General features: G+C 43.1%; 1 protein-coding gene across 3 annotated transcripts in view; it reads left to right on the forward strand.

The window, feature by feature from the left end:
* KDR (kinase insert domain receptor) overlaps positions 1-22,466 on the forward strand; it is a 43,593-nt gene extending 21,127 nt beyond the window's left edge. The window contains exons 16-30 of one of the 3 annotated variants that reach the window (XM_074347673.1): positions 2,238-2,344; positions 2,774-2,909; positions 3,270-3,374; positions 4,726-4,839; positions 5,420-5,508; positions 6,113-6,266; positions 8,180-8,277; positions 10,629-10,751; positions 10,895-11,006; positions 11,310-11,409; positions 11,813-11,918; positions 13,067-13,218; positions 18,103-18,202; positions 18,711-18,796; positions 20,554-22,466. In XM_074347673.1, the coding sequence (XP_074203774.1) occupies positions 2,238-2,344; positions 2,774-2,909; positions 3,270-3,374; positions 4,726-4,839; positions 5,420-5,508; positions 6,113-6,266; positions 8,180-8,277; positions 10,629-10,751; positions 10,895-11,006; positions 11,310-11,409; positions 11,813-11,918; positions 13,067-13,218; positions 18,103-18,202; positions 18,711-18,796; positions 20,554-20,776 (1,805 nt within the window). In that variant the 3' untranslated portion in view covers positions 20,777-22,466. The other 2 variants (XM_074347680.1, XM_074347689.1) reach the window with 2 other exon arrangements.
* The last annotated feature ends 561 nt before the right edge of the window (positions 22,467-23,027 follow it).

Genomic DNA, 23,027 nt, shown 5'->3' on the forward strand with positions numbered 1-23,027 from the left:
GTATACGCTGGGCAGGACCATAGCCAAATGGGCAGGTTTTAATATTCTTTGTAAATTTCCTAGTTTAAGTATATATTATTTTAACCAGAAAGCATGATTAATGTTATTTTAATTCTGCTTGCATCACATTTCTATCCCTGCAGTTCTCAATGTGGAAAAATTCTCAGCCAGGCAGGTGGAATGCCCTCCTTTCAGTGATTCGTTCTCCATTTGAACGGCTCAATTAACTTGTTGTGGAAATTATGCCTCTATATCTATTAGGTAGAATTACTGCCTAGTCATGAAAATCAGTGCTATCCAGAGAGTCACAAGGGTTCATAGTTTTTGTTGGACTAAAGATAATTTAAGATTCATTTGTGAACAATAGACCATTGCTTCTCTGAAAATGAAAAATTTGAGGTTCTTATCTAAATGTGTATGCAAGAATGATGTGAGAGTCCTGACATATTCTCAGATGGGAAAGGTAATTTGTGACAGAATATTTTATCTTCAAAAGTATATTCCTATGTCTTTTTTTAAACTAACCTACCAGAGGCACAATGAAAACAGTATTGTGTGGGTGAAGGAATGGTATGCAGAGAGGGGAGTGAGAGGGGCGGTGATGGATGGAGGAACTGATGGATTTCTATGAACTCATCCTAATTTGTCTCTCAAAGTCTAGATTTCAGTCCCTTTAATCTGTCAAATCTATGTTGCCAAGTACTGCATCTCGATACCTTGACTTCTTTTCAAGTTCCATTTCATCAGCTGCACTTGCAAATAAAGATTTCAAATGCATGAAGTAAATAAAGATTTCAAGTGACATGGTGGTTTTGTCACTTTCAAAGTGCTTCATGCTTTAGAGCAAATCCGGAGGGAGACTTCCAGCTCCCCGCTGTGCCCTGCCTCAGCTCCGTTAGCTGTCTGCAGCTGGTGACCGAGGCTTAACTAGGTAACCTTGGCACCGACGTTTTATTTACTTCTCACCAGAAGAGAATACTAAGAAAGTAAAAGGTAAATATTTAATGATGCTGCTAGGTTCAAAAATGTTAATATGGGAATATTAATGCACCAGCTTATATAGACAGTCGAATCTTTGAACTTTTTTACTATGCACAAACGGACTTTTAAATCTCTATGTATAAATAGAGAATTACTTCAGTTATACCCCCAAGAAACGAAATCTACTTCCAAGCAAACTTGGTGCTCGTCTCTCAACTGTTCACTCTTATTTTGCTAACTAATTACTTGTCTTCCTGCCTTCTTGAGGCCGCCTGGGCCACTCTCACAGCTTGTGGCCCCGGTTTGATTCACACCGCCCTCATCCGATGGGAGGCCTTAAGTGGCCATTGCTTCTTTATCACTGCTCTGCTAATCACTCTTAGTTGAAAGCCTCCTCTGGACTTAATTTTTCCCACTTAGAGCTGTCCTCTGGGGTCCTGAGCATCTGCAGCTTTCCCTGCTGACCTCTAGCTTTTTCTCTTCTCTTTCCTTTCTTGAGTGGTTTTAAACTCATATTGCCAGGGCACGTGGGATGTACTCACGTCAGCTCTCTTTCCTCCCCGAGGTTCCTGCCACATGAGGACAGTGCAGTGTAATGTTATCTGGTGTTGGACAGACCTTGTTTAACTCTTGACCATTCCACCAACTTGCTGTGTGCCCTTGATGAAGTAGCTTAACCTCTCTGAGCTTGCTTCTCCACCTGAAAAATGAGGGTTGTTGAGAAAACAAAGTGATGTATTTAAATGTGACATATTTGAAGTAATGAGCACCTAGTGAGTGCCTGGTCACCCATTGCTTTCTGGCCAAAGTACTACATTTATTTCCCTACTTGTTGTCTTAATCCTTCCCTCAAACTCCATACAAATCAAAACATAGACTGTCAGTGTAAAATCAGACATTTATTTACCCCAAATAGAGTACTTTTCTTCTTTATAGAACGTGATCTGTTTTCTTTCTGTCAAAGTGTGCTCTTCTCCCAAACACCTTCTGTTTGTCTTTTGAGACATTAATATTTCTCTCCTTAATTACTTTAGAATTATATATTGTTGGAAGTTTTCATGAGCAATGTCTTGCAAACCTTTAATTATCCATTAAGAATACTGTAAACTCCATCCAAGTTAGAGGTGTGTGACTGACTGTCTAGGATTTTCCCCACTTGGTAACATTGAGATCTTGCATTAGTGTTGAACTTTGTCATTCTGTATCAAAGGGTATAAATTTCCATTGTTGACGCTCATTCAATTGTGTCTTCCCAGGTGCCCAGGAAAAGACAAACTTGGAAGTCATTATTCTAGTGGGCACTGCAGTGCTTGCCATGTTCTTCTGGCTACTTCTTGTCATCATTCTACGGACCGTTAAGCGGGTAACAAAATAGTTTCCCTTCTGTCCCATGCACGTTGGCTTTCATGATTAATGAAAGCTGACTAGGGTTCTTTGGGTTGGTTCTTCCCATTGTTGTTGGCTCAATAGGCACAATTTTATTTCTATACAATAACATTCTTGCCCACTTTCTTTTGCTTGGACCACTGGGCTTTAATTGATAGAAGCAACTAGAGAAGAAATGGGCTTGGACTGTCTAGTGTAATTAAGATTTAAGAATTTAATTCTGAGCTCATTTAGGGGTTGAGGGGACACTGGAAGCGGGATTATAATAGGACTACTCTCAGACTCCATGAGCCATTTAGAAAATGAGACATTAAGAATGGGGCTTCTATAAACAACAATAACAAGCACACAAAAACAACAGCCAAACAAGAGGCTGTGTGTGACTGGAAGGAGTAATGCTTTCCAGGCCAATGGAGGCGAACTGAAGACGGGCTACTTGTCCATCGTCATGGATCCAGATGAACTCCCGTTGGACGAACACTGTGAACGCCTCCCTTATGATGCCAGCAAATGGGAATTCCCCAGAGACCGGCTGAAACTAGGTGTGTTTTCAAGGAATATTAATTTGATACTGGGTTTACCAGGCCATCTCTTCTACTTTTAGGATGGTGACAAATCTAGTCTATTTAAATGTCAGATTCCGATTCAGAAATATTCATTCCATCTCTTGATTTTGAGTGATTATCCATTTAGTCACTTAGAAGTAGGAGCCCTGTATAATCACCCATTTTGGAGAGTGAAGAGGGAGGTATTAAATCATTCAGCCGGGACAAGGGTGTCAGCTGGACCGTCCATGTTAAACTGGGATGTATGTCACTCTGTCAAGCTGGAATCTCTGCCTGTCACCTTGGTGGTGAAATAGTCCAAGTCTGTTTTGTTGTTCCTGTCTTTGTTGACTCTAGGTAAGCCTCTCGGCCGTGGTGCCTTTGGCCAAGTGATTGAAGCAGATGCCTTTGGAATTGACAAGACAGCAACTTGCAAGACAGTGGCCGTCAAAATGTTGAAAGGTAAAAACAAATTTATATGGTGATATATCCTTCTATCTGTTTCACCCCATCTCTAAACATAATGAAAGGTTTGTGTCAGTGGCTCTGTGGCTAGGTGGGCCCACTAGCCAAGCATGCAGCCACACTGTATGTTGCTGTTGTGCAAACTGGATAAAAAATTCCTCTTTTATAGCCTCATGCCAGGGTCCACAGCCTGGCAAGCAAAGTTGAGAATGGATTTCAGCTCCTCTACTGCCCCACCTTGCCTGGGATCCCTTGTGCAAGACACAGATTGTACAACTGTATTTAGTGGCCTGGCTATAGGAAAAAAAAAATACCTTGGTTTCATCAAAATTGTTTCTTAGCATACTATGGTACATTAGTAGGATAATTATAGACCATCAGGAAACAGAAAAATAAATTTGATATAATAAGTAAAAATAGTAGCACACACACACACAAAAACCAGCATGTTCCCTAGAATTGGAACATGTAAAAGAGGGTCACATATAAAAGATAATATGCAAACTAAGAATGGTTGTGCTGGGGAAAAAAAAGATTATGGGTGACATTTTGAAATTAAAAGTTGCATAAACAACTGTTAAACCTAACAGTAATGGGATTCTGGTCTTGCCATTTTAATCTGGGGAGGTGATGCGTATAAAGCTCTTGGCTAGAATTGTGACGTGCTTTCATTGGTGGACACAGTGCTACTGACCCTTTGCCAGGAGTCATGTGCCTTTTGAAGCCATCTCTCTCCTTTTGCTTCCTCTCCCTTGTGGCTGATGGGGGTATGTAATTTTGAGGTGGCTCATCAAAACCTGGGGTGTGGACCATGTCTGTGAATTAGAAGGAAGTGTACCACTCTGTGCAGGATCAAACTCACACTCAGCCTCATCAGCCTCATGTGCCATCTGGCTTTGCCAGCTGGCCCTTGTTAAGTTTCCTGCTCAGCCTAGATTGGTGGGAACTTCAGCAGAGCCCCTAACATGTGAGGGAATATAATACATGCTTATGAGGAAGCACTGAAATAATCAGGAGCTAAGAAGCACAGTCAACCTGGTATGAGAAAATCCGGTTTTGTAAAAGAAAATCTGGGCATGATTTCATCTGCAGATGTGTTCTCCACTTTGTAAAAGACCTCACGATGGCTTGCTTCAAGTAGCAGACATTCTGGGGGCACTTAGAGTAAGAATCTGATTTAGAATTAGAAAGTATAATTTATATTTGCGTTTTAATGTACCTAGTCTGTAAACTGGGTTACAGTGGTATTACCCCTGGAGGGGAAGTTGCAGAGATGCATGCAGTGGGGCATTATCCTGCTAAGGTCAAGCCCACATGTGTGATTTCCCTCTTTGTTCTGTATTTGTAGAAGGAGCAACACACAGCGAACATCGAGCCCTCATGTCAGAACTCAAGATCCTCATTCATATTGGTCACCACCTCAATGTGGTCAATCTTCTCGGTGCCTGTACTAAGCCAGGGGGTGAGTGTCTGTGGATGGTTCTGGTTGCCTGGTTTTGGCGTCTACTTCTCTGTTAGTATTTGAGGGAAACCACCCAACTCCCATGGCCTTCATTCCCTTCCCTTAGGATACTTTGGCAGATTCCTGGATATAAGCATATTTCATGGAGGTTTAAGGGGTGCTGTAAATTATTCTAGAACTTCCTGTGAATTAAAAAAAATGCTACATCACTATAATACAGTTGTCTACTTTTGGAATAGGTGTTCAGATGAGAAAAGAGAACTTCCCCTTAAAGTTGAAAGCAAAAGACTTGAAGAGTAGTTCACTCTAAAATGGAGTCATCTTAGGGGATTGTGTTGAAAAGCAAGTGGGTGGATTTTCTTCTGAAATGTTGGTTAATCTTGTTGTGGAATCACCTTTTGGAAAAAGAAAAGCTACAACAGAAGGGAATTGCAACCAGCTGATTTCTCTGATCCTATTTCCAGGGAAAGGTTGTAGCCTCTTCTATGATTATTTTCTGGCTCATTGATGTATTAAGCACTTGATGAGAAACATGAGTGAAAACACATTTTCACTTCTTGGCACACTGTGCTGTCCGCAGGGCCACTCATGGTGATTGTGGAATTCTGCAAGTTTGGAAACCTATCAACTTACTTAAGGAGCAAGAGAAATGAATTTGTTCCCTACAAGGTATGTCATTTCCTAACTCAACTGTGGCCACGTTGTACACATGGAGGAGAACTCAAAAGTTGTTCAGGTTAAATTTTTTCATTAAAATTCTGTGAAGAACTTGTGAGGAATCTTTTCACATCACCTCTTGGCTGTTGTCACATCCTCTTTTCCCTTCTGGAGGACATGTACTTCTCATGTGTTATCTTTGTGACTCTAATCTCCTGACCCGTTGTGGATGATGCCTAAGGAGGGGGAAGGTGGGTGTGATTAAGGGACAGGAATGACAGGGGAAGGACAGCTCTGGGTTGTTCTGTCTCTACCCTGGCCATATTTGGCCCTATGGAGTGTTAATCCCTCTCTCAAAAGCGGCCTAATGTTGGAAGTGTGTCTGAGTGAAACTTGAAACAAGGCCCTTAGCTCTTCAAGCTAAAAAGCAACCAGGCTTTAGGGAAGAAAATCTACTACGTAGAACACTTACCCAAAATTTCAGCCCAGAGGTTCCATGGTCTTGAACTTTATGTCCCACTTGTCTTCTTTTAATAGTTATAATTGTTTGTATAGTTTACTACGTTTTAGAGATTTTTCTGATATTCAAGGAGTTTGCTCATTTGCTTCATTTTAGAGTAAAGGGGCACGGTTCCGGCAAGGGAAAGAGTACGTTGGGGAAATCACCGTGGACCCTAAACGCCGCCTGGACAGCATCACCAGTAGCCAGAGCTCAGCCAGCTCTGGATTTGTTGAGGAGAAGTCCCTCAGTGATGTGGAGGAAGAAGAAGGTACCTGCCACTGCTTCTTCCACACCTAGCGCGTGCTCTTGTGGGAACAGACAAGGTGACAGGGTGTTATGAGGAATTTTGTCATAGAAAAGTCCACAACTACCTAATATTTAAAAGAGGCCTGAATTTCTAGAATCCTCCATTCAGCCTCCCCAGAGCTGTAGGGTGGAAGGCCGACAGAAGCAGCAGGCCAGGTTGAGAGGCAGAGCACGGGCAGCCTGAGAAATTTCTGTCCCTCAGGAGAGCTAAGCAGTTGGCATTGTCAAACCAATGCTCTTCAAGTTTTGGGTCAGCACTTATCAGCAAGAGAGGCTCAGTGCCATCTTCCGGACGGGCAGAGGAGGCTCACTGGTGGTTGCCAGCCTCCCCGTCGCCCACGGAAGTTCAGCCCCACACCGCCTGCTTCACCAGCACAACAGAAGCCATCCACGTAGTCACACCCAGCCGTCTCCCGGGCAGCGCAGGCATCTTTTGTTTCTGCCCCTCCCCACGTGGCTCATTAAGTCTTCCACACTTCTTCAGAGGAGTCTTGGTAAATCCACTTTTCCTTAGCCCATTATGCTTCCCCTGATGCTTCAGTGCTGTTTATGACGGGAGCTGTGTTCGCAGCCTGACTTTCAGGACCTCTTCCAGCTTCAGGATACACTGCATATCTGCTTCCCGCAGAGGGAGCAGTGACGGTGCCATGGAGGGAGCGGTGGGGATTCCTGACACCTGGCCCTTCTTGAAGTGTGAGCTCGAAAGAAGAAAAACCATGAAATATTGGAAGAAATCCGCTTCGGTTTCCTTTGACACAAGGCCACAGAGAGAACTTAGAATTTGACTTCTCCCCCATAGAAGCTGAGCAGGCAGTGTGAGGCTGGAACTTGGTCTGAAAAAGCGTGGGGAGGTTGTGTAGACCTCACATAACTGGGCGCACGCTGAGTGGAGCCAGCTCTGCCCCATCTGCTCTCTCACAAAATGGCAGTCATTGAGCTGGAAACCCAAGGGAGTGAGGGAGTCAATTGGAGTAGAGGGGGTGTTGACCTGGGATTTTGCCTCCATTTCTTCATCTGGAAAATAAAGGGGTTTCATTCATTAGTCACGAGAGCCCTCCACCCTAATCATAGAAAATCATTGAAAAAAAGGTTCATAAACTTTTTTAATACATACAAGGTTATTTTACAACTGAGTTTTCATTTACTCTGGTATTTGTCTCCAGGAATGAAGCCATGTCTTATCTTATCTGAAACACCCATTAATGTCTTAATGTTTATTTGTACCAATTGCACGGAAGTAAATACCACGAATTTACGTAAATTCATCTCTCGCTCTGTGTTCCTGTCATCTCATTCATATCCTTGAAGGAGAAACAGCATCCTTACGGGCCAGATTTACTGTGCTTACAGCACTTTCTCAGCTTGAAAGTGAGAGAAGTAAACATATTTCTGGTATTTTTAGTTATCCGTTGTAGATTATGGTTTGACCTTTCGCCTTTGTTCCAGGACAAAGCCTGGAGAGAAAAGGTTCAATGACCCTGAATATTGTTGTCTTATTTTTAGAGTTCTTGATATGAAACTATTGTTTATCCCTCTGGATACATGAAAAAAAAAAAACAGTTTACAAAAGCAAATTTGGAAAAGCCCTCTTTTACATCTCTGTCGTCTGTGACAATTTTGCCTCCATTTTGCCTCCTGGATTTTTTCATCCAATTTGGCAAAAATGGAAAAACCAGTATTTTTGCTAAGGGGTCTGATGAAGGCTAAGGATATACCAGGATTCAGCATATTTACAGGAGATAGAAACATTTTCCGGGTGCTTCTACTTCCTGAAATTTGACTCCCAATTTTTAAAATGAAGATTACTCTCTCACACTTAGAAATACATAGTTTCTGGTCAAAATACCAATCTCTGTCCTCCTGTACTTCTGACAGTTCCTGAAGATCTGTACAAGAACTTCCTGACCTTGGAGCATCTCATCTGTTACAGCTTCCAGGTGGCTAAAGGCATGGAGTTTTTGGCATCACGGAAGGTGAGACCATGCATCCCTTCACGGCACAGATTTGGAAGTCAGATGTCCAGTTAGATGTCCATCGACGTTTGCTTGGGACTGCAATTCATTCACCACTCCTGGGACTATTAAAAGAGCGCTACTGAGGAGGCCCCATTTCTGCTAAATAAGAGGGTATTAGAATGTCATGAAATTAATTCATGTGATGAATACTTACTGAGCATCTCCCAAGGGCAGGCGGTGTTCTCAGCACTAAGGATACTGTGTGAACAAGTAGGCAAGACTCTCCACCTTCATGGAGTTGACATCCTAGTGGGTGGAACAAACAATAGAGCAAGTGCAATGCCTGGTGGGGTAGATGGGAGTGAGCGCTGTGGAGGAAAATAAGCAGGAAAGAGTTACAGAGTAGACAGGAGTGGTATGTTTGTATGTTCGTATGTCTTTGTGTTTGCGTACGTCAATTTTAAACAAAGTGGACGTGGAAGGCTTTAGGGGAATGTGACATTTGAGTAATGACCTGGAAGAGGTGAGGGACGGAGCCTTGCAGATATCTTGGCACAGGAGAGTCTCCTTTTAATTTATTTTACATTCATCTCCATCCATCAAAAAGTATTTGTTAGTTGTATAATTAGAAACCAGGAAGGACAGGCTTTAGATGAGAGCGATTAAAAGGGCTAAAATTAGAAAAGTGGGCCAAACAAAGGCTGAGGTGAGTACGTGACAAGTTACAAACATTCCAAAGGTTGTAAACACTGCGGAGGGAGCAGGTCACCCCCTGGAAAGAGTAAAATGGATGGTTTGACATCAAACCAGACAAAATTCAAATTAAGTTACAGGAGAAATTGTTAGTTGACAGAAGGCATTTGCTGCAGCCTGCTGTGGGAAGAAAGACTTAAAGTTCTGGTTTCTTTTCTAAATGAGTTGAATCCCTTACCCATTTCTTTTTCTGAGGTTTAAAGCTTTTCACAACTTCCAGAGTCTCAGGATCTCAGATTTTTCTGCCTGGGAGCGCTTGTCTTCTCTCTCCCAAAAGGAAGGGAGAGACATAGGATCTTATCGGATTTTCCCAAAGAGAAAGGCCCTTCTTGAAGATTCTAATTTTATTTTATTAATATTATTTTTTAGGGCCAGAGTCTCCCATTTAGGCAGGGTTCCTTTGATGGGAAGGGGAATAGGGGGTGGGGTGGGGGGCAATCCTGTAACTTCCCTTGTATCTACTATCTGATTCTTTTTTCTCTTTTCTTTTCTTTTTCTGTCGTTAAGGGAAAGTGCAGCTTTTATTTCAGGGCACCAGTCTCATATGATGTCACTTATATGCAGAATCTTTAAAAAATGGTACAAATGAACTTATTTACCAGCTGATTTCTTGAGTAGCACCTGGTTGCTGGCTTGAAAAAGGAAGCTCTTTGGTTGGGGGCAAAGTAGAAAGGACTGTGCTTTGGGGAAGCTCCTGTCGCGCTCAGTCATGCCAGACAGTGTGCTTTTGAACGTGCCTCATTCAGAGGGCAGTGCTATACAGACGCGCAGTTGGAGGCGGGGGATCTGCTATGCCTAGCTCGCTCAGCACTCCTGCACTGACTTGAGTTTTCACCATTTCTAAAAGTTCCCCTAGACTCCTGTGCTCTCATAAATCTTTCAGGTGTAGGAAGTCAGATGAAATTAAGGGATACAAAAATAAAAAAAAAAATAAGAAGAAGAAGTTAAGGGATACAGAGAAGAGAGAAACTGAGGAACAGGCAAGAATAGAAGGAAAGCCAAGGAGAATTTGGTTTCCCTTTGTAGTGCACCAGAGAATTCACTTGACAGGTGAGAGGCTGGACGTGCTTTAATCGACATCTCTGACAATCCAGCACTTTGAAAAGAGGATGAGCACCCCCTGGGAACTGTTTCTCAGAGCTGGTCCAGCTTCAGTTACATATGGAACGGAGAAACCGACAAAGGGCACCAAACCAAGGGAAGCCCCTTGCTTCTGATTTCCATGCATTCATTCAAAATAAATCCCACTCTGGGGCCTCCTTAGGATAACACGTTTTAACCGTATATGGTGCCAGGCAAAAGGGATGTGTGGATGTGACCAGAAACACATTCTTAATTGTGTCCAAGAGAAGTCTATTTATGACTCCATCATCAGGCTATAACTTAATTATTTAATTCCAGAGTCGTGGGCTGTTTATGGAATAAACAGATGTGTGTCTCAACGAAACTCACAGATTTTTTTCCTGAAGTGTTGATAAAAGATGTTAACCCAGTGCTTGTTAATCAGTTGGTTTTCTGATGTGGGTTTTTTTATTTTTTTAAAGCATGAGGTCACAACAGATGTAGAAGAGATCAGCTATGCGAGCTAGTCCTAACGTACACGATTCTTTTTGCAGTGTATCCACAGGGACCTGGCGGCACGAAACATCCTCTTGTCGGAGAAGAACGTAGTTAAAATCTGTGACTTTGGCTTGGCCCGGGACATTTATAAAGACCCAGATTATGTCAGGAAAGGCGATGTAAGTTTCAAAGATGTACCCAGTGATCTGTTAACTTGCAGAATTCAAACTTCTCTTAGCAAGCTGTGTTCAGAGACAAAGGAAGTTTTTTCTTCGGATATTTGCTGAGTTGGGTTCTCACCCCTTGTTCCCTACGCCCATAGGCTCGCCTCCCTTTGAAATGGATGGCCCCGGAAACAATTTTTGACAGAGTGTACACAATTCAAAGTGACGTGTGGTCTTTTGGTGTCCTGCTCTGGGAAATATTCTCCTTAGGTAAGTCTCTTCTCTTTGTCCCTCCATCCATACCCAAATAGAATGATAAATGTCTGTGGCTCCAGTGTGCTTTTTCCCTTGCCTGTATTCCACCTTTATTGGGTGAAACTTACTTGGAGGCTTTGGGTTGTAAAATGTAAAAAAAAAAAAAAAAAAAAGAAAAGAAAGAAAGAAAGAAAAGAAAAGCAAAAAGAAAGGAAGGAAAAGAGGTATGTATGGGAAGAAGGTGTTCAGGAATCAGGCTCAGGGCTTTCTGCAAGAGAAAAATCCAATCAGTCATGTCCCATTCCTGTTTTATTCTAGGTGCTTCTCCATATCCTGGAGTAAAGATTGATGAGGAATTTTGTAGGCGATTGAAAGAAGGAACTCGGATGAGAGCCCCTGATTACACCACACCAGAAATGTAAGACTTTACAAGCATGTTCCTATCCTCCTTCTTTGCTCACAAAAATTTGCCCTGCTGAGAAGACTCTCTGTTATATAAACCTCCTTCATGGCCCAGTTTGTGTCTTACTTCTCCCTTGAGGTCTTCTTTGATAATCTCAAGTACAGAGTCATCCTTCTTGAAATGACAGCACTTTATCTATACCAGCCAGTCAGTTTTTATTGGATGTTGATTTATAATGTTTCCTTTTCTCGACACACTTGATGCTCCAAGTGTAGGGCTCTGTGTCTTACACATTTTCATATCCCTATTTACCATCACAGTGGACTTTTTAGAAATGTTTGCTCATTCCCGTGCTACTTTTCAGCATCAGATCAGGAGGAAGGAGGCAGTTAATGACATCAGTGTTTTGCTTCTCTAGGTACCAGACCATGCTTGACTGCTGGCATGGGGAGCCCAACCAGAGACCCACGTTTTCAGAGCTGGTGGAACATTTGGGGAATCTGTTACAAGCTAACGCTCAGCAGGTTTGTGACCTCCATCCAAGAAATTTCTACGAAGAGTTCTTAGGTGTCAGGGGCTCCTCTGCTGCCTAGACCTTCTCACAGCCACCACGCCAGCCTCTCAGCCACTGCACAGGGAGCTACAATTCTTCCCAGTCGGAGCAGTAATGCTTCTCTAAAAGCTATAATTACCCCTTTAGAGAGATGAGATCCTACTTCAAACCTGGGAGCTGATCACTTTTATTTTTACCAATGTGTATTTTGGTAACCAGTAAAAATACATACTGATGTATCCATTTGATAAAATATTGATGTATTTTAACTTTAGAAGAGTGTATCTCATATTCATAAAAACCAAAACCAAAACCAAAACCAAAACCAAAACCTAGTTGATACACCGGGTATCTCCAGTGGACAGAATTTCAAGGAATTTTAAATACATTCTTCAGGCAAAAATACATTTGAACCCTGCAAAATAGGTGGCTTTTTCCTTGGTAAAATCCCAGGCTTCCATAACTTCCACTGGAGGATTTTAGAGTTGTAGCCTTTCGCATTAGGAAGTTTTTAATCTCTAGTCAGCACCTCTTACTACAGTGAATAGAAACCAATATCCTCCTGCTTTTGACCAGCTGGGGGACAATGGGTCAAATCTGTCTTTATCAATAAACCTTCCAAACATTTAACGGCATCAAATTGCCTTTTCTTTCTTTCTCTTGATGAAATAATGTTAAAGTTGTGCAGCCTTTTCTTGGAAGACCCATTTCCCTGCACATTTATTGCTTTTCTTTAGACTGTCATCAGTTTTCCCATTGTCTTGGAGTGTAGAGGCTAAAACTGGATGACATGCCCTTTCAAGGACCTGGCTTCTGTCGACAGGACTTGGTGAAGAAATGATTTCCCAGCTCCGCATGTTCGTTGTAGCCATCTCTCTCTGTGGTCCCCTTACCCATCTTGGTTATTGTTAGTTCCTTTAATATCCTTTCATATACACGTCCCTTTCAAGTGCCCTTCTGTTTTTGACAAGCCATTTTTAAAGTCATCTTAAAGTTTTGCCTTCAGATACGAAAGCCACGTTCCCCATAAACAAGAAGCCCCCATGGCCTTTGTTTTCCATGAAAAGGCTCTTGAAGGACTGAAGCCATAACAACAGCGCTCTGTGTTTGTTGTTTCAGGATGGCAAAGACTACATTGTTCTTCCCATCTCCGAGACTTTGAGCATGGAAGAGGACTCGGGCCTCTCTCTGCCTACCTCACCTGTTTCCTGTATGGAGGAAGAGGAAGTGTGTGACCCCAAATTCCATTATGACAACACAGCAGGAATCAGGTACTGTATCTGGTCCACATCCCCCGGCGGGGTGGAGAGAGGGCTTCCAGGTAGTCTTGGGGAGGGGGGTGGAGGAACGGACATTGGATAAAGCTGCTGCATTTCCCTTGCACATTTAACCTTCACCCTGAGAAGTGCTCCTTGAAGAGGGTCTGGGTAGGTGAATCTCCCTCCATCTGTGGTCCACATTGCTGCTGAAGCTCTTCCTTTCAGAATCCTAGGCCCTGCAGCTGCAAATAACTGGAATGCCACAGTTTGTTAATCTCCAGCAAAAGAGACCAGTTTTACAAAGACATCTGTATTTAAATTATCCCCATGTACTCTTTTATTAATATGAATTAAATGGCTTAGGAAAGATTCAGGAAGGAAGAGTTCTTTGCATCTATGAAAACACACTTCTGCCTCTCTGGCTAGGATACAGGATGCCACGGGGATGCGTCCTGAATTAGACTGGACAGTGCATCTTTAGAAGCCCCTCCCAAGTCTGATTTTCAGCATTTTATTTGCATAATGGAACTTCTGGGCTTATTTAAAACATATGTATTGCAGTGTTTTTCTGATAAGTAGCGGGGTTTCTAAAGGCAGCTTTCTTTTATTCTCTCCCAGCACCTGTGCATAAGGAGAGAGTTGAACTGGCTTCTACAATACGGTATTAAAATTGCCTTTTACTAAGCCTGGGACTACTTCACTTTGCTTTGTTGCTGTTCCCACCCCTTTGGGTGTTTTCCTCCTGCAACCGGACCCCTGACAGCGTGGGCCCAGCCTGGCCGCTCCCTGCCGTGTGTGCTGGGGCTGTAGGGAGGGACACAGGGCTCCAGCACTTGGCCAGGTTGCCGGGTGGCAGGTGGGAGTCACCCTGGAGAGTTGGGCTCATGGAGGCACACAGAGAGGACAGCAGGGACACTGTCATGAGACAGGAGAAAGCTCCAAGCGGTTAGAAGCCAACTAGTGAGCTGCCCATTCCGTTTGTGTCAAGAACTTTCAGCATTTTCCCAAGAACTTTTCCTTGTGTTATCAGATGTGGCCAGCACTGGGCAAGGTAGAAACTGTTATCTTTTATGATGTGGATGTTAAACATGAGGCTCAGATCAGTTACCCGGGGAGAATACAACACTGTGGTTAAAGGTCCAGATTTTAGAGTTAAAGAGAACTGGGTTGGGTTCCCAATCTGCTCTTTGCAGCTGTGACCTGGCACAAATCTTCACTATGAGCCAGGCCAGGATGCTGGTGTTGTACAAAAATGAGTACTTTGAGGATTACATAGTATAATGAATTTCTGAGTGTCTGGCACCTAGACACGACTCAATCAATGATAGCTATTAAGTGAGCTGTTAAATACACATCCCTAGGATGAATCCAGTTCCTCTGATACCTAACTCCATACCATGGAGGAGGCCTCAAAGAGAAAAAGTAATGAAATGAAAACCCATCATTCCACTCCCACATTTAAAAAGTCCTAGTTCAAGTTCAGCTGGCCTTCCAGCATGGTAATGATTCCCACAACACCATTGCCTTCTGCTTTATCGCAATGCCATTTGATCATGAGCTATGTTTCTTGGGTTTTCTGTGACCAGGTGGGGTGAGGACCCAAGCTGGCAGCCTCTTGGCTCACTCGGGCGCTTTGCATATGGTGCCGAGAGTCGATGAAGTCATGCGTGTGTAATGGAAGTGCCAAGTGTGAGGCTGGCTCTGCAACAGGGCTGCTAGCATTTATCCCCAGAAGCGTGGACAAATGTGACACCACCCTCCCAACACAGGCCTGGCTCTGATTTTCTGTCTGTGATTTTCGAATTGGTCTTTCCAGTCCAGTTTCTCTTTTATCCAGCCATAATTTGAAAAATAAAATGGAAATCAGAGCCTTATGTCTGCTTCCCCACTTAACCCCCTCCTCCTTTCCCCCTTTTTATAAAAATAAGAGACCACGGTCACATTTTAATCATCTGGGTTAAATGAAAGGCAAGATCGAGGTGTCTGCACACGGCACATTTCATTTTGATGCTCTCTTGTGGTCCTGCTTCCCTGGGGAGGAAGAGGTGAGGCTGGGGTGACTCTCAGGGGACTTGTTCACTCATCTTTCACATTTCCCGTCAAGGAGAAAAGCCAAGGAGTCTCTCACTTGCTTCCTCCTTATAATTTTCAGTTTCATTGTGTTATAAATAGAGCTGGACAGAGACATCACAGTGGGAGCCGACCTCATGATTTTTTGCCCCTTTAAACTATTTTGAAAATATTTGTTCAGCATGTATTTAGAGAAGAGGCTGAGTGGTAGGTGGGGGAAGGGTGAGGAGGAAGGCCCACTAGTGTCTAGACTTAGCTTCGTCTCTAATTTCCCCTGTGGATCAGCTCTAGCCCCAGGTTTGCATGCTTCTTGCAAGAAAACACATCTTTATTGGACTCATCTTTCTTGGAGGGCAGTTTGGGGACCATCTGCGGTTGCTCCACCATTTCTCCTGGGAGTTTCACCTCCCACTCCAAGCAGCTTATCAAAGATTTCTTTTCAGTTCTCTCCCAAAGAAAGGTTCTGGCACATAACTTTTTTTTTTTTTTTTCATTTTGGTTAATTGCTAGTGATGATTTAAATGGTCCCTGTAGATTGATGCCTGAGACGGCCTGTTGGCTAGATGTCCCTGAATTTGGCTCTCATATTAGACTGCTTGAAGTGAAGCTGTCCTTTCTCCACCCTTTGTCTGTCTCACAGCCCACGGTCCCCCTCCCCCCCCCTCACCGCACCATCAGTGCACATGTGGGTGAGAGCAGGGCTGGGCGCACACTCGGTGCTTCATAAAGACTTGCGTAGTCATACCCACTGCTCTCTTCTTCCTCCTCTTCCTGATGCTTGTCCAAGGGAGTCCATGTGGAATAAGGTGAAAACAAACAAAGCCAACCCCACGTGGGCTTCAGAGTCTGAAGACTTAAGTTTGAATCCCTGTTCTGGCCCTTTCCTCCCTAAGGCCTAGCTTCCTCATCTCCAGATAGGAAATAATAATAATAATAAGCCCTGTTTTGTAGTTTTCTGAAGAGCAGATGCAACGATGTCCATGAAAATGCCCTGTCAACTCTGAAGGGTCAAGCAGTGTTGGGAATTACTGGGCTCAGAAAGGAAGGAGCTGGCTGTTCTAGGGCAGTCGCATGACTGTCCCAGCTCACCAACTCCAGCTGATGCTACATCCCAGATACCTCTGGGATCTGTCCACTCCTCCAGACCCTGTGGGCATCACCTTTCTTTAGTCAGGCCACTCCTCCTTCTCCTAGAGTAGTGGAACCACCCCCTCATGGGTCTCATGGCCTCTGGTCTTACCCTCCTCAACCCAGAGTCATCTTTCTAAAGGGCATAGCTGACTTTGTCAATCTCCTGCTTAAAATTCTTCAGCGGCTGCCATTGCCCTCAAGATAATAATTCAGATATTCCAATAGGTGATTTTGGACAGGCTCCTTAGCCTTTCTATGCCTCAGTTCCTTATCTGAAGTTGGGAGAATAATAGCCACCCCTAGAGAGGCCCCGTTTGTGGGGATGCATAAGACAGTGGTTGAGGAACACCTAACACAGTGCCTGGCACGTGGGGGAGTTTCAGTAAAGGATTCCTGGATAAGTGAATGAATGAATGATTGACTGTGGTACCAATACATTTTGATAGTCACCACTTTCAGGGACTGGACGTAGAAGTAGGTGCTTCTCTCTTCTTGTATATCATGTTCTCTGTCCTGTGGAGTTTCCTGAGTGAGGACGTCACTGGTGAGCCTCACTCTCTTCTATGTAAGAGGAGGAACCAGCCTCCTGGGGCAGGGGAGGGAGACTGGGCTTCCGTTATCGAAGTACACTGGGTTAAGAGTGAAGAGTGAATTTGCTGTCCTTTCCTGGGAAAGGACTTCCTTCTCTCCACTTGGGCTGATTTTAACAGAATCACTCAGACTCACCCAAAGCCACATGGCAGGGAAGGAGCTCCCCTAGGGAACAGGTGATGTGATGTCTGACAAGTCCTGTTCTTTGGACTCCTGAAAGAAACTGGTACCCTTTGGAATGCAAAGGAGGAAAACAAGCTTTGATGGCGTGTCGCTCTAAGACCCACTTACCATCCACCATTAATCACGTCAGTCATCCTCCAGGTATCTTTGTGAGTAAGGGAAGGAAAGCTATTGCCAGTACCTTTTAAAGATGGGGCAACAGAGATATAGAAATAATTAATGACTTTCCCAAATCTGTGTCTTCCGGGGTAGACTTAGAAATAGACAAACTATCTCGCAACTCTCAAACTACAGCCCCAACTCTGTGAGCTGAACACAGGAGACTGTGAGACTCAGCCCACCTCCGTTCCACCCAGTAAGCTTCTGTTACATGGAGAATGAGAAGATTGTCTCCAGACCCTTTTGGGTTCAGCATCCTTCACTGAACCCAGGTGAGACTCAGTGAGCTCTGCAGGTGTTTCCTCTGGCCATCTTTCATTGAATGGTTGCTCTGTGAGCATTGTCTAGCACAACTTGCCTAGGAGATGGCCAGAGAGATGTGCAATGCTCGGTAATATGCAGGGAGCTCAGTGGAGGAATCGCAGGCAATCAGGAAGCCAAGCAGAAGGCAGCTGATCTTGAGTCTGCTTGTGTTGTCTTCAGTCCAGACCTGGACCTCAGAAGTATGATTCAAAGGAAAAACGGCTCTTCTAGGCCCTTCAGTTGTATTATACTTTTAAATGGACTTTCACAGGAAATTAAGCCTTCAGTGTGTGTGCAGGCAGAGAAAGATTTTTGTTTGGTTTGGTTTTTCTTTTTCCAGAGGATGTTTTGAAGGTGGCTATTAAACTTGTGGTTGAAAGATAATGAACTTAGGTATCTCTTGTGGGATCTGTAGCCAAATATACCACCACTCAAATATAAATATTTGTTCTTTTGCAGTCAGTATCTGCAGAACAGTAAGCAAAAGAGCCGGCCTGTGAGTGTAAAAACATTTGAAGATATCCCGTTGGAAGAACCAGAAGTAAAAGTAATCCCAGATGTAAGTACATCTTTTAAAAATAGTCTCAGGAATAATACAGAAGATGAAACGTTAGCTAGATAAATATTAGCCTAAGCATTAGAGTCTTGGAGCCTCGTTATAAGGCTGTCCTTGAGGGCGTGTGTCAAGGGGTCATTATAGACATGGAACTTCTTGGGAACCCTTGGTTTTTCCATAAGTGAAGCCCCTGGCAGAAGGTTCCAGACAGTCCAGCTTCATGCCCACTTCCACTCAAGTGTGAATAGTATCCTTGTGGAAAGAGGGAAGGAAATGGGTCTTCTCAGCTCCTTCATCCTAAGTGCCTCTCTTCTTCCAGGCCTGGGTCTATTTCTTGGAAGCAGTTGCTTCCTCCTGTAGCCTGCATGGTTCTTGGGTCACGATGCCTTTACCTCCCTCTACAGAACTTTGGAATGTGGTCCGATAGATGGGTTAGGAAATCAGTTTAATTAAGGAGTTGGTCAGTGGACAAGCTCAATCAACTGTGCCATCTCATTGTCTCTTAAAAAAGGACAACCAGACGGACAGTGGAATGGTTCTTGCATCCGAAGAGCTGAAAACCCTGGAAGACAGAACCAAATTAGCCCCATCTTTTAGGTAAGGCTCAGCCAAAGAGAAAAGACAAATTTCCGCAGAAAGTTTTGGAAGGCACTTAGGACTTTCAGTGTAGGTTCAGAGCTTTCCCTCTTTGTGTCTGTCCGTTGGGCAAACTGGCATCAACCTAAGAAAGAGCGGAACCGAATCAAATTAACTGGCAAGTCTAAAAAAGGAATCTGAAATCAGAGGATTTGATCAATTTTTATGAGGATTTGTGAATAGTAGGGAATTTCTGGGCATCTTTACTATGGTTAGTGGTTTGTGTGGTACTGGCTTAAAACAAAGAGGTCATTGGGTGTGATCCTTAACACCACCGAGATGATTGACATCTTTGCAGACTCTGAAGAATTTTGAAACTTGTACAGAAATGGGTGCATCTGTTCTTAAGAAGTATGATGTATAAATAAGCCAATATCTATTTGTTTAAAGTAATTAAATACTATTGACTGAATTATTAAGTACTTAATTGTGGGGAAAATACTAAACTTGGCTTTGAATATAATTTCCCCCATGTAGTTCCATAGGAATTTGTAGTTGTTTTGAATAGATGTACCTGCTTTTAACTTAACAAATAAATGAGACACTGTGTTTGTAAGAATAATAATATACAGGGTAGTTATTTATTTGCTAGCAGGTTTACTCTAGGTGAGAATAGAAAAAAAATTTGATCTACTTATAATCTAACTGTTGGATAATATGGGACCACTCATGGCTATTGAGTGATGCTCGTGTAAAAACAACCCCCAAAACATTAAAACACTTCATTGTACAATTTTATTACTTGCCTTGGGCCCAAAGTAAGATATTGTGAGAGCCAATCATATTTCACTCATTGATTCAAAGTATATTCTTTCAGTAGTGACTGTGTACCACACCATTATTTGAGACTTAAGTCCATTTGATTCAGATTTGATTGAAAGAAAAAAATGTATTACCAGTTATTTGAAATAACTTTTAACCTGTATATGAGTACAGAGTTAATAAAATCCTTTTTTGCAATTTTTAACATGAATAACTTGCTAAAACACCTATTAAGGGGGAAAAAACACCACACTTCCAAATGGCTTAGGGTTCATACAACCTACACTAAACTACAAAAAGCTTTTTTAAGCTTTTTTCTAAGCTTTGACGTGATTACCATCTGTCACGATCCCACGCCATTGAAAATGTTCTCTGGTTGCTGCTGAGTGATCCAGGTTCTCATTCCTTCCAAAGAATGTGGGTTTGATGAGTAAAGAGCAGTTTTGACATGTCTGGCTTGATTGCACACACATGATTTGACTTATTAAAGTTGCTTAAGAATTTTATTAACACCATCCACATGCCTTGTAATCCCCTAATCGACAGTGGGGGGAAAGCACCAATGGACTTGCAGAGCATCCCAATTTCCTTTCCCGTCATGAAAGAGCCCTTTGGCTCCTATCGCTGTATACAAACTTGTCAATCTGCAAGGCTATAAAAATGTTCCATTGGTTGGAGCCTTTGCATAACTCGGGAGAACTGCCTTTCAGCTCATCTCAGGCTTGAAAGACTTGGACCTGAATAAGGGGACTTATCTGAAACTACAAATTCATGCTGGTACCTGAAAACAGACATTGTCTGAGTTAACCTGATATGTTGACTAACAAGTGGGAGAGATAGGGGCTGGTGTCTCCAGGAAGATTACAACCCACACGGGGTTGGGGATGGGGTTAGGGTAAGATACAAAAGAACCACCTTCTCTCTGCCAACTCACTTAGCTGCCCTTTCTTCCCCAGTGGACTGATGCCCAGCAAGAGCAAGGAGTCTGTGGCATCTGAAGGCTCAAACCAGACGAGCGGCTATCAGTCCGGGTATCACTCTGATGACACAGACACGACCGTGTACTCCAGCGAGGAGGCAGAACTTTTAAAGCTGGTGGAGATGGGACCGCAAGCTGGCAGTGCAGCTCAGATTCTCCAGCCTGAGTCTGGGACCACACTGAGCGCTCCTCCTGTTTAAAAGGAGGCACTTACATCCCCCCTTCCTGGAAATCACATGAGAGGTGCTGCTCAGATTTTCAAGTGTTGTTCTTTCCACCACCAGGAAGTAGCCACATTTGATTTTCATTTCAAGAAAGGAAAAAAAAGAAAAAAAAAGACCTTGCTGAACTGCAGGGAGCCAGTCCTCTAGGCATTTCCTGAGAAGATGCTTGTGACCTAAGAATGTGTTTGTGTCTTCTCCCCTATTGTTGACCTTATTCTTTTTTTTTTCATTCATTTAAAAAGCATGTATCATGCCCCCTACCGTGGGTCTCCCCGTGAGTTACAGCAAAAGATGTTCAAGACATGGCGTCATCGTCCAAGAAGTAGCAGTACCTGGGGAGTCGACACCTGGACGATAAATCAGGCAATGGAAGTGCTTTAGGTGTTGAAGATGGGAAAGACTTTTAGGGCTGAGTCCATGTAAGAAGCTTTGTTTAGGATGTGGGTCCCAAGCCACGTGTTACATGGCGGGTTTGGACCGATGGAAAGGAAGATGCTGGCTGGCTTAGAGAGTGCTGCGTGCCTGGTGCTGGCTCTGGTGGGGTGGGCGTGGGGTCTGTTAGGAACCGTCAAGGCTTCAGACAGGCGACTGGTTTTAGAAGGTTGCGTGCTCTTCCCACTGGGGCCAAATCAGAGTTCCTTGCGCTGTTTCCGACTCCTAATGAGAGTTCCTTCCGGACTCTTACGTGTCTCCTGGACAAGCCCCAGGAAGGAAGTGATGCAGCCCTGGTTCCTTGTCTCCCAGGCTGATCCTTGATTCAGAACTGCACAAAGAGAGGACATGCAGATGGAAGCTCCCTGGCGCGGCGAAGGTTTCTGGCTGTATAAACCAGCTCTGGCTTCTGGACGGATACGCACTTATCTGTCCTGATGTGACACGTCTGAGCCTGAATGCAGTAGGTCTGTGTCAAGCTGTGGTGTCAAAGCTTTGGGAAGGATTTGACTCTTGTTCCTTCTCCCATCTCCGTGCCTCCCCGCTCCCTTCAGTATTTTACTGAACCAGTCAGTATTTTAGAACTTTGGCCTCTACACCCTAGTAAAAGCCAATTTGGTTTTGTTCACCCTCCGAGTAATTATTAGCCAGATTTCACAGTTATTGTGTAGCCAAAGTTATAACAACATCTTGTATTATTTAGACTTTTAACATGTAAAGCTGTTTCTACTGGTTTCTGCCCTTGTTCTTTCCTTTTTAAAAAAGAAAACGTATTTTTCGTTTGGTACCATAGTGTGAGATGCTGGGAACCATGACTATAAAACATGCTATGGCACATATATTTATAGTCTGTTTATGTAGAAACAAATGTAATATATTAAAACCTTATATTATATATAATGAACTTTGTACTATTCACATTTTGTATCAGTATTATGTAGCATAACAAAGGTCATAGTGCTTTTAGCAGTTGTTGCCATTTTATTAAAAAAAAAAAAAAGTGAAAAATGAAGGAATCCCTTTGCAAGATTGCGTGACTGTCCCTGTCACTTCTCTCATTTCTAAGCTGGAGGTGGGGGACTCAGACATCATCTCCAGGTGGCTGTTTTTTATTTTCACTGGTTCCCTTATTCTTCTGATAAAGGATATTTTCATAAAATGTTTATATACTTTATAATCCAATAAACATATTCTTAGTAAAAAAAAAAAATACAATGGTATAATACTATCCCAACTGTTTTGAGGGTGACTATTTCTGGCTTGAGGTGTAATTGCTTCTCCCCTCCTCTTCTGCATTACACAAGTAATTCATGCGCATGCCCACTCACGTTCTATTCCGAGCACTTCTGAGATTCTGAAAACATGGACTGAGAGACACGTGATAGGTACTCTAACAGTATTTGTGGCCCTGGAGGAATCCCTGGGCCTCTTAGAATCACCAACCATGAAAATCAGGCGGTAAGAGATCCCGAGACAGGGGCCCGACCTGACAGTGCAGGAAAGTGTGGGGCATATTTATTGTTTTTGATAATGTTTATGCTGTCCGTACAGTGTCCGAACCTCAGATCCAACACTGCCCTTTTGAATGATCACTTTTGCCTGAATTCAGTGAGTGAAATTATCTAAAAATCATTGGCACCAAAAAGTAGTCCAACTCTTTGTGGGATTTTTTTTATACAAGCGTTTGAAGTGTTTAAATATTCAGAGGATAGGCCTATCTTTTATTATTTTTTTAAATATCTCCTAAGTTTTTAAAATCATATTGGTGAAAGTCTTCCCAATTCTTAAGCCCAAA

The sequence above is a fragment of the Camelus bactrianus genome, chromosome 2 (assembly GCF_048773025.1).
Source record: "Camelus bactrianus isolate YW-2024 breed Bactrian camel chromosome 2, ASM4877302v1, whole genome shotgun sequence".
In the NCBI taxonomy this organism is placed as follows: Eukaryota; Metazoa; Chordata; class Mammalia; order Artiodactyla; family Camelidae; genus Camelus; species Camelus bactrianus.